This window comes from Dermochelys coriacea, chromosome 2 (genome assembly GCF_009764565.3).
Source record: "Dermochelys coriacea isolate rDerCor1 chromosome 2, rDerCor1.pri.v4, whole genome shotgun sequence".
Taxonomy (NCBI): Eukaryota; Metazoa; Chordata; order Testudines; family Dermochelyidae; genus Dermochelys; species Dermochelys coriacea.
In genome coordinates, this window is record NC_050069.1 from 102218406 (window position 1) to 102234138 (window position 15733).

A 15733-nucleotide genomic window follows, 5' to 3' on the forward strand; every position below is an offset into this window, starting at 1 on the left:
ATGGTGACAAGCAAGGTAGGCTAATTCCAGCAGTTAACAAGAATATCAGAGGAACAGTGGGGGGTGGGGTGGGGGGGGAGAAATAACATGGGGAAATAGTTTTACTTTGTGTAATGACTCATCCATTCCCAGTCTCTAGTCAAGCCTAAGTTAATTGTATCCAGTTTGCAAATTAATTCCAATTCAGCAGTCTCTCGTTGGAGTCTGTTTTTGAAGCTTTTTTGTTGAAGGATAGCCACTCTTAGGTCTGTGATCGAGTGACCAGAGAGATTGAAGTGTTCTCCAACTGGTTTTTGAATGTTATAATTCTTGACGTCTGATTTGTGTCCATTCATTCTTTTACGTAGAGACTGTCCAGTTTGGCCAATGTACATGGCAGAGGGGCATTGCTGGCACATGATGGCATATATCACATTGGTAGATGCGCAGGTGAACGAGCCTCTGATAGTGTGGCTGATGTGATTAGGCCCTATGATGGTATCCCCTGAATAGATATGTGGACAGAGTTGGCAATGGGCTTTGTTGCAAGGATAGGTTCCTGGGTTAGTGGTTCTGTTGTGTGGTGTGTGGTTGCTGGTGAGTATTTGCTTCAGATTGGGGGGCTGTCTGTAAGCAAGGACTGGCCTGTCTCCCAAGATCTGTGAGAGTGATGGGTCGTCCTTCAGGATAGGTTGTAGATCCTTGATGATGCATTGGAGAGGTTTTAGTTGGGGGCTGAAGGTGATGGCTAGTGGCATTCTGTTATTTTCTTTGTTGGGCCTGTCCTGTAGTAGGTGACTTCTGGGTACTCTTCTGGCTCTGTCAATCTGTTTCTTCACTTCAGCAGGTGGGTATTGTAGTTGTAGGAATGCATGATAGAGATCTTGTAGGTGTTTGTCTCTGTCTGAGGGGTTGGGGTTATTTTATACAGTTTCCATTTAACTTTACTCAAAAGTTAGTGTCCTTTAACTGCTGACATGTAGAATAAGTAGTGGAAAATAGAGTCTAAAGTATTCCCAAACTGAAATAAATGGAAGCACTTATATTCCTTGCTTTGATATAGGTAACGTATATCAATTACTTCTGCTAGCAAACTTTTTTAGGATGTTGTAGGGTTTTTGTTTTAAATTCATACATACTAAATAGTCAGGAAATTCTAATTGAAGAATAAACTTGGGATGGAAATTTTGGTAAACTTTTTTGGAAATAAATTCATTATTACTGCAACCCTTCATTCTTTTTTGGAAATGAGGTTAAAAACCTTTCAGCCCAAATTTTTCAAGTGCGTGAAATGTATCGCGCATCTCTGACTTCTGTACATGCCAACTCCTGTGTGGGCACACAAACCCTGATTTAAATCAGGATGGGTGTATGTGTGTGTGTATGCATGCATGCGCACTTGCAAAAGTTAGGCATGCACGTCTTTGAAAAGTTGACACACATAACCTCTCCCAAGATCACTATGTAGAGTTTATAAGGAGTTAATGGACTGTTCTTACAAAATCAGTTGCAAAGACTCTGATGGGGTCTATGAACTTTGTAGTAAAGGTTCATGTGAACTTTTAAATACAAGTGTCAATGCTTACCTGCACCTAGACTCTAGTTAAAGGCATGGTGCTCAAAAAAGCCAAACAAATAATAATCAGTTTTGCTAGGTTAAGCTATTATGTTCCCTACTTACACCCCCCAAAAACATTAGAAGACTTTTGCAAAGGTAAAAAAAGCTATTCATTTTGTTAAATTCTTAATTTTCCAGATTCATAATTAATCAGAAACTTCCGCACTTCTGGAGATTTCAACTGGAAGACATGTTTTCTGTGCAAGTTAAGAGTGTGTCAGAATCTGGCATAAAATGGAAAGCTAGTTACTACCTTAACTTCAGAGACCCTACTGCCTCTCCATAATAACAGCAGGATTTAATTTTCAGTGCCTGAATACTGTTGAATGGTCTTTCTTCCTGCATATGGGTACTTACATAATATAATTTAACTCTTTCCTTTTCTTTTCACTTTTTAGGTCTAACTGCGCTGAAAATATCCGTAAGCATATCTTACACACAGGAAAGCATGAAGGAGTAAAAATGTATAACTGCCCCAAATGTGACTATGGAACCAATGTCCCAGTGGAATTTCGCAACCACCTGAAGGAGCTGCATCCTGACATTGAAAATCCTGATCTAGCTTACTTGCATGCTGGTAAGACTTTTCTCCTGTTTGTGTACAAATATATCACTTTTCTAAATGAACACCCTTAAATGATTTCAGTAGAAGTTCTGGATCCTTTATGTTGCTATCATTTATTCTGAAGAAAAGCATGATTTTAAAATGAACTCAATCCACTTCAAGATTTCACTAAGGGATGAGGTTATGTATTTAGTATCGAGACTCATCTGCATTTCACACACAAATTCTGCATTTACATGTATAAATGGGAGATAGTCCCATCCAGTTTAGAATGCCACCTTTGAAACCTGGATGAATTTTTGTAGAAAAAGTATTATTTATATTTTGTGTTCTTATTAAGAAAAAAAGGTGGAACAACATAACGACATCAGGAAATGAAGTGCTAAATTAGTACAGTATTTCAAAATGTCTGCGAGTTCACAAAAATCAGCTGAAAACTCAACACTGTGCAATAAAACGCAGAGAAGCAGATTTTGTTCATAGTACGTGAACAAGAAGCGGCTAGAATTAAAAAAAAAAATAGGATGTTGATGGTTTCATGAAGTAGTACAACAGGGCGACACCACAGTCTGCTTTTTCTCTTCATGCTTCTGCCTACCTTTGTGTTGAATGTTCGTGTCAGAGTGCATTCTGGTCCTTCACTACCCTAGATGAAAGCATCCTTTTCTGTGCCCCTCAAAAAAAAAAAAAAAAGTACACGCAAAGAAAGTTACTATAGACTTCAAGCTGCTAAGACAAAAAATGCTTATATTCTCTGTTCATAGCACTGCACTGGGGTGCTGTGGCCCTTATCCAGCAAACACATAATCGGCTGCTTAAACTTTAAGTATGTGAGTAGTCCCATTGCAGTTAATAAGATACTCGTGTACTTAAAGTCAAGCAGGTGTTAAGTGCTTTGCTGGATCATGGTCTATATGAGGGACATCAAGGGATTTGCCCACAAATGTGAATTAAGATTTTTCTGTGCTTTGTCATCTATAATTTATTGTTGTTGTTATTATTTATTTTTAAATGGTTTGTATAGAACCATTACTTTGCATGATTCTTTACAGAGAAACTACACATGGTCCCTTATTCCAAAGAGTTTACTTTCAAAATTAGATACCAACAGAATATAAAAATGAATAAAAGAAAGAACAAGGAGGGGAGAGAGCTAAACAAATAAAAATAATGTGAGGTATAGAAATAATGAGCAAATCAGATACTTCTGGAAGTTTTAAGTTGGAGATTAAGGTAGGAAAAGGAGTAGAGAGCACAAGAATGGAAGAAAGCAAACCAAAAAAGTGGGTTTTGCAGAGGGATTTGAAGGAGGACAGTGAGGATGCCTGGTACACAGGAAGAAGAAAGTTAGGACTTTCCAAGGATAGGGAGCAGCAAGAAAGATCAAAATGAGTGGGGGAGATGAGGAGCAATAGAAGAAGAGATGTAGTCTGGGTCAGAGCTTGAACACGAGGATGAGGAGTTTGATTTCAATTTGGAAAGAGCCAGAGAATTTGGCAGTCATAGGTTGGGAAGAGCAGTCAGAGCAGTGCGAAAAGCAGATGAATTGCAGAATGTTGGAAAGAGGGGCGAGTCAGGGCAGCTAGAGAGAAGGAGGTTACTAAGGCTAAATTCTGCCTGTGATACAGATATGGGGCTTCTACTGAAGTGCTCGGGTTAAATAGAAGCATTTGGGGGCCAAATTCAGTCAAGAAAAGTTTTCTAGAAAGACTTCTCCACACCAAAAGACTGTGTATAACACTACCCACCAGTATTAGTGAGAGCTTAGGAACTTGTATGCAAAGTAACAAGTTACAAAACTTTCACTTGGCACCTTTATGTGCAGTCACCCAGTGCTTTAAAAAATCTTAGTATGTTCTAAACAACTGTATAGTTTTGTGAATGGAGGCAGTAAGCTTAATTGTGCTATGTCTTTCCAATTGCCAGGTATTCTTGTCCATTCTGGAACCACTTGTCATGCCATTTCAGCACATATAAGATAAAACCTGGATGTGCAAACAAAAGTCCAGTTGGCTGAATACCAATTTCACATATTTCAAACAAGAGATCATGTTTCACATAATATGAAATGAATATTGGACTTGAAGCCTATATCCAGACATTATAATCTCTTATTATAGCAGTCACATAAAACATATTTTCTTTCATACTGAATGCTTTTACCGGTTTGAGAGAGATTCTTTATATATGTAATGGAGAATATTGGTAGAACCTATACAAACTTTCAAACCTGCATAAACTTTCTAAGTTCATCCACTGTCTATGCAGCAGTGTATGTATATGTGAGTGAATTATTCATTGCTGCTTACTGTGATGAGGCTCTTCACCCTGATTGTCTTAGCAACGGGGAGAAAATTGTCATAAATATGGTTTGTACCAATGGTTCTCTATTTCTTATATTAGAAAAACCCCGTAGTGCTAGAGACATAGTAGGATATTGTGTAAATGTACCAGTGACTAGTAAGAATTATATGTTGTTAAGTAATGTCTGTTTCAGAATTGGTACATAGAACAAGTGTGTCGCAATATCATTTGCAGAAAGATCATCTCTAGAAATTGTCTGTGACTTCATATAGGTTGCCATGCTGTCCTCTGGGAAGTGCAGTTTCATGAAAGCTTACAGGTGCCACTATACCTTCAGGTCAGATGTTGAATCAAGCTTTTTTGACCCATTTCTGATGGCTGTCCATTTGAGAGTTAAAGATTTCACAAGACTTGTTCAAAAGAATAGGGGGATAACTTTGGTATCCTGGCTAACAATCCTTGCCAAAATAACACTGGTGTCAGTGTCCTATTCATGTTATTGATCATTTACTGGTTGTTGTATTTGCCTACAGAGAAACCACAATAGCAATATTTCATTACTTCATAAAGCCCTTTAGGATAATTTGAGTATAAGTGTCTCATAAACCAATTTTTTCTCCTAGTTTCACTTGACTGTATTTCTCTTTCATTTGTTCTAATGCTGTTTTGTAAGAGCAAAATCATCCCCTCTGCTGCTTTGAGTATAATAGAACTAGAAGTCATGGATCTCACTTGTGAGGAAAGGGAGGAGTACCAGGTTCATGTCATTGTACTGCACTTCCTGGGACCCCTCAGAAGCCCCTTTGCCAGAGCTCAGCAGTATCAGAGCTGCAGGATACATTTGGGGCACAGCAGGGAATGGACCCACAGAATCCAACAGCAGTTTTCCTGGGAGATGGTAGAGGTATCCAGTTGGATTTTCAATTGACAGTTAATTCTGTGTAAAGTAACACTAATTCCTAACAAACTCGGCCACATAGCTACTAGTGTGACATTATAGTGAGACATTATAAGTGTCTTGATGGAGCCATACTTGTTGGGGAGAGACCAGTAGTGGGGGCGGGGGTTAGCGCTGCATGCAGAAATCTCTATATCCATAGGAGTGAGGTGGGGTTGAGCAGTGGTGGCCCAATCTACTTGGAATGTTTGAAATCCTTCCAAACTCAAAGAATTAATACATAAATTGCCACAAAGTCAAAATCTTACAACTATATTCCTTAGTAAACCACAACAGATACCCGTTAAGCTCTTACAGCAATAGTGATCAAAGAGAATATTTTTTCTCTCTAATCCTTTCTACTTGCCCTGCATTTGAACAGCAGACCTTTTTTAAAAAAAATGTGATTATGAAAGATTCTGTTTTAACTCCAGTCCATCGCTGAAACAAATTCACTTAAAATGTAGTCCATATTAACCCAGATGCTATATGTCAACCAGATTATTTAACTATTTTATTTATATACAGTTTTTCATACAATTCTGTTTTTGAAAATTTCACTATGGGTGGTACTGTATAATATCATGCAGTAGTATAAAATCCTGAAAGTGTGTTATGCTTACTCTTGAAGTATTCTCTGGCCCACTTTCTCTAGTATCTGCAGTATTTATGCACTGGGAATTTTGTGAGCAGAAATCCAGTGAATCACAATAAGCATTTATTTGCTAAAAGGTTCACATTCATAGCAAGATGATAGATTTTACAACTATCCAAGGACAGAGGGGAAAAAAGTCTACTTTAGAACTAGGTTAGGTGAGGCTAGCAGCCAATATTTGTAGTAATGGGAAGATCATTTATTCCTCATGTAAGGAATAAGATCTTTCATTGTTATAACTGAGAAACACAGAGAGATCTATAATTACAAATTACAAATTATCTGAGAGAGGGATCTGGAGTCATGATGAAATAGTCTCTTTGTTAATGGTTTTCTGGTGGTGGCTCTTTTGATGACATCCTTTGGTTAATAGCATTCTCACTTCTGATTCACTTACTGAGTGACTCACTGACTTCTAACTTTTGATATCTTATTAGCTGTTTCAAGTTCTACCTGAAAAGTGCTAATGGGTTAGATAAATGTGCCATTTAGACCTCTTTTGATATTATTCTAAATGAGCTAGTAATAATCTTACTCTTGTAGTCAATATTCTCTTTATTTACAGTGCACCAGAAAAAACTCTGATCTGTCCTTTTACAACTGTATAGCACTTTCATTTTATCCCCTTCCCATGAGTGGTATTACTGATGAAGTAAAAACTGAGGACACAGTAAGTCCCAGCTTTATCATCAACTAATTACTAATGCTTACCAGTAATAATTACAAACAAGATCATCGGAAAGGCTGTCTGCAACATCACTCATTCTTCTTCCAGAAGTATTGACAATTATAGCCTGCTTTCTCTTTGGCATCAGCAGGGGTCAAAGGGAAGACTTTTGAAAGGTCTGTACGCTATTTGCCTTTTTGATTAATTGAAGTATTTTAGGGTTTTCTATAGTCCACATCACTGTAGCGCCAAGAGTCTTTGTGGGAAGGAGAGTAATTCATTGCTGGATTTTGTTTGTTTGGTTGTTTCATTTTTTGTGTGTCTAATACTTTCAGTTATGGAAAAAGGACTCTATCAAAGAGAAAGATCTTGCACTGTGCCCTACAGTTCGACTGTGGATTAATCTAAGCTTCTCTGAAAATTATGCCACAGCCATATCGCCTTGATCAAGAATTTTTTTTATCTCCGGCTCTCAGATACTTTGTGTTGGGCATCTTAAGCTATGTTGACCCAAAGGAGTTCAGTTATCTTGGTGGTCCATGGATAGAATTGTAGTTTTGATATAATTAGGTTCTCACCTGTTAAGGAATTTGAAGATCAGGACCAAGGCCTTGAACTGGTAACAGAAGTGGATTGAGAGCCAATAGAGAGACCAAGACACAGGGCTGATCTGTTTAGAGTCATTTCTCATTAAGAAAGTGGGTGGCCGCTTTCTGCTGAAGCTAAAGCTTCTGCATTGCATCAACCTTCAGCATCAGGAAAAATGTATTACAGAAGTCCAGTTGGGAGGTGACAAATGTGGATCTCTGTTGGCAGATGCTTGTCTGGGAGTACAGGGTGAAATTTCCAATTTCCATCCTGGAGGAAGAGGAAAATATTTTTCACCACTGATGCTACATGATCATTCAGGTTGAATAATGAGTTCACCAGGAAGCCTTGCACTGGGGGAAGCAGAAGGGCTTGGATGGAAGCTGTGGGGGAATAGTATCCCAGCTCGTTTTTCAAAGTGTTTCACCTTTTCTGAGCAGTATTAGTAGTGGATATTACCCTGGGTTCAGTTTGAACCACTTCTTCTTCATCTAGGAGCTATTTTCTTGTAAGCATTGTGACACCTTATAAGAATACTTAGATGTACATCTTGGTGTCACCAGTATATCATTGGCAGCAGAGACCATAGCATCTCACCATTTTTCCAAATAGTGAAGGTAAAATGCTCCTTTGAGGGAAAAGGAACAATTTACCTATTGCTATTTTCTTGGGTTTGTTGGAGACGAATGATTTTATTGTAGGGAAACTAGCTGTGTCATGCAAATGTGGACAACTGTTTCGAAAGCTTGTCAATTTATACGAGTACTGAGATGTGATCACTATCCATAGTCATAATGAGGCTGTTCTTTAGTGCTCCCATGCTGTCTCTGCTGTTCTCTCCATGGAAGCCTGATTGCAAAGCATCCAAAATGTTGGCACATGTCACATGTTGTTGGGACTTGGTTGTCAATACTTTCTCAGTGATTTTTTCCTAGGAATGGAAGGTTGGAAGCATGGTGGGCCTATGAGTTTTTCTCCTGTCATGTATGTTTGTTTGTTTGCAGCATGATCCCCAAGAATGAGCAGGGGAGTTGGAAGTCAGAAGATCCTGAGTTCTAATCCTTGCTGTGTTACTAACTTGTGTGAGCTTGCTCTCTGCCTCCTTTTCCTCATGTAAAATAGCTGCAGGAATGCTTAATTTACTTAGCTATTATGATCAATTATTTGTATAGAACTTTGAGCATATAAAGCTCCATATAGCATATTAAAAAAAATGAAAAGATTAATTTGGATGTGAATTAACCTAAACCGAATTAAGGACATTTTAATTCTGAGTAACAGCATTCATACAGGGGTTGAAAGGGGTTTAATTAATTCACTTCAAAAGTTAATTTGGATGGGTGTCCCCATGTAGACAAGCCCTTTGTCTGACTGCAGATATACTTGCCTAAAATAATTTTCCTTCTAGTATGTAGTTAAATTCTCCATAAAATATGTGAGAACATGCATTTAAAAAAGATGTCAAAAGAACCCTATTGAAATGCAGCCTTTTTGTTGGCAATATCCCTACTGTATTATTGGCTCCTTAGATCAGAAATTCATGGGAAGGCAATTCAATGAATCATCTGATTAGTACGTCAGGCCTTCATCCTCCTCTTTTCTATTCTGGTTTAGGAGGAAAGTACTATAGCTGTGTTTTTAATTCTTTCCAGAGTATGATGAATAAAAGGAAAAGTTTCCAATGAAGTTTCATTCACTGATAAATATAGGAAACCTTTTTCTAAGCTATTTCTAGTAAGCCTTCCAAAACTTTGTACTCTTCTGTGCCCCACATAAATTTCTCTTGCAGTTTCCTTAGCTTCTGAGAAACAAGGTTACACAGGCAAACTTCAGTGTGATTACATCATCAACAAGGGACAAAATTGTGATCCTATCAGTTGTAATGGTTGCAATATTCATGAATGGAATCCTGAAAGTTCAAATAGTTAAGCCCAAATAAAATTGTGATCTTTATCCCACTTGACAGCTACATTTATCAAATTATTAAGGGGAAAAATTGATTGCTAAAAGTTATAGTATGATCTATTATGTGATTTTATCAAGGTATAACTGTATTACCAAGTGGAAATTGCACTCTTGTTCAGAATGTGAATTGAATACTCACAATTTCATAACATAACAATTACACTATTGTTCTGGCAATTTTGTTTCTGTTCTTAAAATTTTTTCTTTTCTTGCTCCCTCCTTCTTCAACATCCTGTATGTTACATTAGAAAATAAAAATAGGAAAATGAGGCAGGGGAATTGAATAATGAAAATTTACACGAACCGGTTTAATTTCACCTCATGTATTTGAATTCATCAAACAAGAAAAAAAATTAAATCATATGCCACATATTAATTAACAGGTTGACATACAGAAGCCGATTGGGTACATATACAAAACTATATTTCTTGCCTTGAACTATATTTCTTGCCATGGATATATAATCTTGTTTGCAGCCATGTTTTTTTCCTTGGTACAATTTCATTGATATTTTATATTTCCACAGAAGAGTAAAATACATTTTAAATGCTGTAATTTTAAAAACAAAATAAAAAATCTGTCATTATTATGGTAGATACTCAAATCAACTAGAAACTATTACTTTAGCAGAATATTGCTTGGGTTCCTAGCTAGATAAAACATTTTTTTTGTTGTCTGGTTTACATAAAAAAGAAGAAGAAGAAGAAGCAGCAACAGCTCTGCTTCAAACAAGTTCGCTCTTGTCACAGCCATTAGTGCCAGTCTTTCAATAGCATGTCAGATTGATTGGCAGACAATCCCTTTCCTCTTTAGTGAAGAACAGTAAATTTAGTGTGTGCTTGAAATAAAAACCTAGAATAAATGATTGTCCATTTGTAAAGGAGGAAGCTAGGTTTCTTGCAACCTATGTACATTACTTTGTATTGTGTTTCACAGAAAATTAAGTTATGTAAAATTCATTTGATTATTTTTGTCACTCACTTCTAGCACTAGGTTTTATGTGCCTGAGAAAACAGCCACCTGACAGTACCTTTCTCTGTATAGGAATGACGTATAGGTAGGAACCTACCAAATTCATGGATGTGAAAAACACATCATAGACCATGAAAACTGGTCTCCCCCCATGAAAATCGGGTTTTTGTGTGCTTTTACCGTATATGATACAGATTTCATAGGGGGGGAGCCGTGTTTCTCAAATTGAGGGTCCTGACCCAAAAGGGAGTTGCAGGGGGATTGCAAGATTATTTTAGGGGGGTTGCAGTATTGCCACTCTTGTCTTCAGAGCTGGGCACCCTGCCAGCAGTAGCACAGAATAAGAGTGGCAAGACCAAATGATGCCATCTTTACTTCTGCACTGCTGCCTTCAGAGCTGGGCGTCTGGAGGGGGGCGGCTGCTGACTGAGGGCCCAGCTTTGCAGGCAGCAGCACAGAAGTAAAGGTGGCAATATCATACCATGCCATCCTTACTTCTGTGCTGCTGCTGGCAGCAGCTCTGCCTTCAGAACTGGGATCCTGGCCAGCAGCCGCCACTCTCCAGCTGCCCTGCCCAGTGCTCTGAAGGCAGCGCCATCGCCAGCAGCAACGCAGAAGTAAGGGTAGCAGTACCTCGATCACCCCACAACTCTTTTTTGGGTCAGGACCCCTACAAGTACAACACTGTAAAATTTCAGATTTAAATAGCTGAAATCATGACATTTACAATTTTTAAATTCCTCTGATCATGAAGTTGTCCAAAGTGGACCATGAATTTGGTAGGGTCCTACCTATAGGCTTTGGCCTTTTTAAATAGCAGGTGGGGTAAAACCTTGTTGCGATCACGGAGCCTTTTTTTCCTTTCCCTCACTATAAGCTGCATATGTGGTTTGTGTAGTCACTATTGCAAAACAACAAAGGCTGAGCTGAATTCCTTTTAAAGCTACCTCATCCTGTCAGTCAGATCAGCCAACAGATATTGCTATTGAGTGACATGGAGTAGGGGGAGCTACTGTCAGCCTGTGCGCCATTCTTCCATCAACTAGAGGTGCTGAAGTGAGTGCAGGTCCATGGCTGCCTCCCTCATCAGCCTGTTAGATGGTAGCACTGGCAGTAGCACTGTACTTGTTAAGTTCCTATGCAAACCTCATGGGATATACACGTCCTATAAAGCATTCCTATGTCCACCATTAAAGAAACCATTCTATTGATCACACCAGAGCTATGTGAGTGTTTCTGTCACTTCATGTAGTAACATTGCCACATATCTGTGTGCTCTAGTCAGTGTCCCTCTATATATACCTTGCTCCTCAAGGGTGCTTGCTACATAACATAAACTATATGAACATCTCCCAGTATTAACATCTTGACGCTCCAAATTCTTCATTTTTAAACTCTGTCCTTCCTAATGCTGTAAAACCAAGACCCAGAGTTATGTCACCATCACTGTTTGTTGTGGATTTTTCTGTAGAAGAGTGTACAGCCCCTCAAACTTGTTTCCATGTCCTAATTTCACAGATTATCTTCTAGTCCTTGTCACCATGGCATTTAGAAAGTGCCAGAGGTAGAATGAGGGATTAAATTGGTTTATACATGTAAGTCTGTAATTGTCCTCTGGGATACCAAGGGTAGTAGTGATCCTGATGGGGACTGACAGGATCCACATCCTTTGAGCTGCACTCTCCAGGCCTACCCTGAGCTCATCACATGAGTATATGATATCTTCCAGGGTGAGCCTTTACTCCTGGACATCCTGTGTCTCTGTGATGTGTTGAAAGGTCTCCTTTGGCTTATTGACCTTTTGCAGAGGGTACTGGTGTCTTCTATGTCTCTGAGCTAAGGCTAGCCAGATAGCCCTCCTTTTTCCCTTAATTGCTTCAAAATATACCACTACAGTATGGTTGAATCTGGTTCTGCAGCCAGTAGTTAGCATAGTCTCTACCCTATGTAGCATACCCCTAGAAATACTCTTGTTCAGACTCCTACCTTCTCTCCCCCTCAAGGCATGCTGTCCTGCAACTATCCTGTAGTTCGCCTCCTGCCCATTCTTAGCCTACAAGTCCCTTAGCAAATGCTACTCCTTCGCTCTCTTATCTATCATTATTCTTCTGCATTCCTCCGCACAGGACTACTCGTGTGCTTAAAATTAGGTCTGTGCTTAATTACTTTGTTAAACCAGCCCTTAAGGCTCCATTGACACAACTAAGGCAGAGACACCTTGCTGAGCACATAGAGTCCTCTAAGCCCTTTTGAAAGTCCCAGTTGAGCAGCCATCTCCTAAATTATGTGTTGTACCTGACCTCTTTAGCAGTCAGCCCCACAACTCTCAGGGGACTAGGCTGTAACAAAGCATCTGCTCTGAAAACTTCTCAAGTTGCCAACCATGTGCTGAGCTCCAGCTGGAGTGGCACAAAAAAACATTTCCCATCCTGCATAGATGGCAGAATCATTGATTAAAAGATGATCAGACTCCTCTTCTACGCAAGCTATAAGTCCATTACATTTATAGATAAATTCATCCTTCATGCGGAACATATCAAACACTATTTTATTGCCTTATTTGGAGCTAAAAATAGTATGTACTTAACATAAAATTTTAAACGCAAAGCTGAAATATTATAATGTAGATATACAAGAATGCCCTGAAGACAAGTCACCACAACTGGAAAAGACATGAATGTTGAATTTTGCTAGAGTATACATATGCATAATAAATAGTATACAATAAAATTAAATAATAAAATTATAGTTTAGTGTTGAATTAGTGCTTTCAAATACTATGAAAAGATAAAATACAACAATAATTAGAATAGTCAGAAAAAAGTTACAAGAAGAAAACAATGAAATGAGCTATTCCTAGAAAGATATGAATTCAGAATAAAAAGCTACACCTACTATTTCATTGGAGTCGTACAGATTTTTTGTAATGTAGACTGCACCAAACTACTAAAATATTAATTTGTTTTCTTATTAGCAAAAACTCTTTTATGAATGGATATCCCAGTCCATTACACAATCTGAAGTTATGGTGGATTCATAGGAAATATAGTCATTCTATATTCATGTGAGCTAAGTGTATGTATTGATAAGATAAATAAAACATTTAAGAAGAATGTCAAACTACAGGTTAATTGTAAATACCAGCTTAAATTTAATATAAAAGCAAAACAATACTGTAGTGTGATCACAATTATGAAGAGATGACTGCACTTCTTGAGCGTTTAAAGTGACAATGCTCCCAAGTCCTGGGGGCACTATATTTCAGTATAACCACATTTTAGAATATATTATTGCCTACATAATATCACCACCTGTTGGCCTTTCTCATTACAGCTGTACATTGTAGGGAGCATGCTTTTTATTTTGTCCTTCAGTAGTGCTCCTGTCTCCTTCTTAATCATATTGTATATTTTCCTTCTTCATTTTTAAATGCTTATACTACCATACAGTTACCTGCACTGAAAAAGTATACTATTTGCTGTAACTGAACTGATAAGTAAACATTTGTATGCAATTTGCTTTCATTTGCCTTCCAATTCAGTATCATCTCAAGTCTTGAATATTGGCTTTTAGTGATTGAATTACATGAATAAATAGACCCTGATCCAGCAAAGCAGTTAAGCATGTGTGTAACTTTAAGCATGTGAGCAGTCCACTGAAATCAGTTATGTATATGCTCAAGTGCTTTGCTAGACTGGAACCATAGTGAGTAGCTGGGCCCTCAACAATAATCACTTTGGTGAATCACTAAACACTGGCAAAGAGTCCTGTGGCAGCTTACAGATTAACAGATGTATTGCAGCATAAGCTTTCGTGGGTGAATACCCACTTCATCGGATGCATGTAGACTAACTAAACACTGGCATGCCATGCTAAAAAGTTTTTATTTAAGATTTCCTTTGGTTTTCTTTCTCCGATTAGATGTAAACCAGACCAGTATTTCTTGACTCTGAATCTTGTTTATTCACCTTTTGTAATTAAGATATTTTGTCTGTCTGACACATATTACTCTTTTTTACTTTTCTAATTTACATTATACTTCCAATAGTTCTTTATAATTTTTCCCATTTTTTCATTTGCCAGATCTTTGGTACCTTTCAAATGCTAAATGCTGTTCCATATATCCTTAGTAACCAGGCTGGATTTTTCTGTCCTTTTTAATATTTAGGTTTTATTGGATGAATGTAGATTGCGCCTTCTCTAACTGTGCCTTAAATAATTGCCACTTAAGGGAATTAAGAAGTACAAGGGAAAGAAAATGCTGACCCATAGACTAAGCAGAGGGGAAAAACGTTCCCACTGGGTCCAATTTCATAAGAAGGACCATCAAGATAGTGACTAGGACTTGAAATTATGGGCTGAATGACCTCTAAAAAATTAGCAGTTCAAAGAGGAGCTTGTCTATAATTGTTTGCACTAAAGAAAGTGGGGATAGAGAGAAATCCCATAGAAGGAAGACTGCTTCCTTATTCTTGGTTCATAGAATATCAGGGTTGGAAGGGACTTCAGGTGGTCATCTAATCCAACCCCCTGCTCAAAGCAGGACCAATCCCCAACTAAATCATCCCGGCCAGGGCTTTGGCAAGCCTGACCTTAAAAACTTCTAAGGAAGGAGATTCCACCGCCTCCCTAGGTAACGCATTCCAGTGTTTCACCACCCTCCTAGTAAAAAGTTTTTTCCTAATATCCAACCTAAACCTCCCCTACTGCAACTTGAGACCATTACTCCTTGTTCTGTCATCTGCTACCACTGAGAACAGTCTAGATCCATCCTCTCTGGAACCCCCTTTCAGGTAGTTGAAAGCAGCTATCAAATTCCCCCTCATTCTTCTCTTCTGCAGACTATACAATCCCAGTTCCCTCAGCCTCTCCTCATACTACCTGAAAGGGGGTTTCAAAGAGGATGGCTCTAGACTGTTCTCAATGGTAGCAGATGACAGAACGAGGAGTAATGGTCTCAAGTTGCAATGGGGGAGGTTTAGATTGGATATTAGGAAAAACTTTTTCACTAAGAGGGTGGTGAAACACTGGAATGCGTTACCTAGGGAGGTGGTAGAATCTCCTTCCTTAGAGGTTTTTAAGGTCAGGCTTGACAAAGCCCTAGCTGGGATGATTTAACTGGGACTTGGTCCTGCTTTGAGCAGGGGGTTGGACTAGATGACCTTCTGGGGTCCCTTCCAACCCTGATATTCTATGATTCTATGATAAGTCATGTGTTGCAGTCCCCTTATCATTTTTGTTGCCCTCCGCTGGACGTTTTCCAATTTTTCCACATCCTTCTTGTAGTGTGGGGCCCAAAACTGGACACAGTACTCCCGATGAGGCCTCACCTCATCTTGGTTGACATATGAAATGAAATAATATACTGTACCTTGTAGTTTTTGTTCAATGTCAGAAGATCATTTAGTGGGTCAGTTCCAAAAAGGCAGATTAAAATATCTTAAATTCCAAAGGAATATTTTTATGCATGTCCTCTGTTAAT

The 15733-nt window shown here is 38.5% G+C and overlaps 1 protein-coding gene across 11 annotated transcripts in view; it reads left to right on the forward strand.

The window, feature by feature from the left end:
* ZNF407 (zinc finger protein 407) overlaps positions 1–15733 on the forward strand; it is a 471531-nt gene that overhangs the window by 332452 nt on the left and 123346 nt on the right. For 9 of the 11 annotated variants that reach the window (XR_006278950.1, XM_038392353.2, XM_043508192.1 and 6 more), the window contains exon 8: positions 1996–2174. Coding sequence is in view for 10 of the 11 variants with exons in the window: in XM_038392353.2 (XP_038248281.1) it covers positions 1996–2174 (179 nt within the window). In the remaining variant the exon portion in view is untranslated. Of the gene's footprint in view, positions 1–1995; positions 2175–4738; positions 4804–5139; positions 9000–15733 lie in introns of those variants that run through there. The other 2 variants (XM_043508194.1, XM_043508195.1) reach the window with 2 other exon arrangements.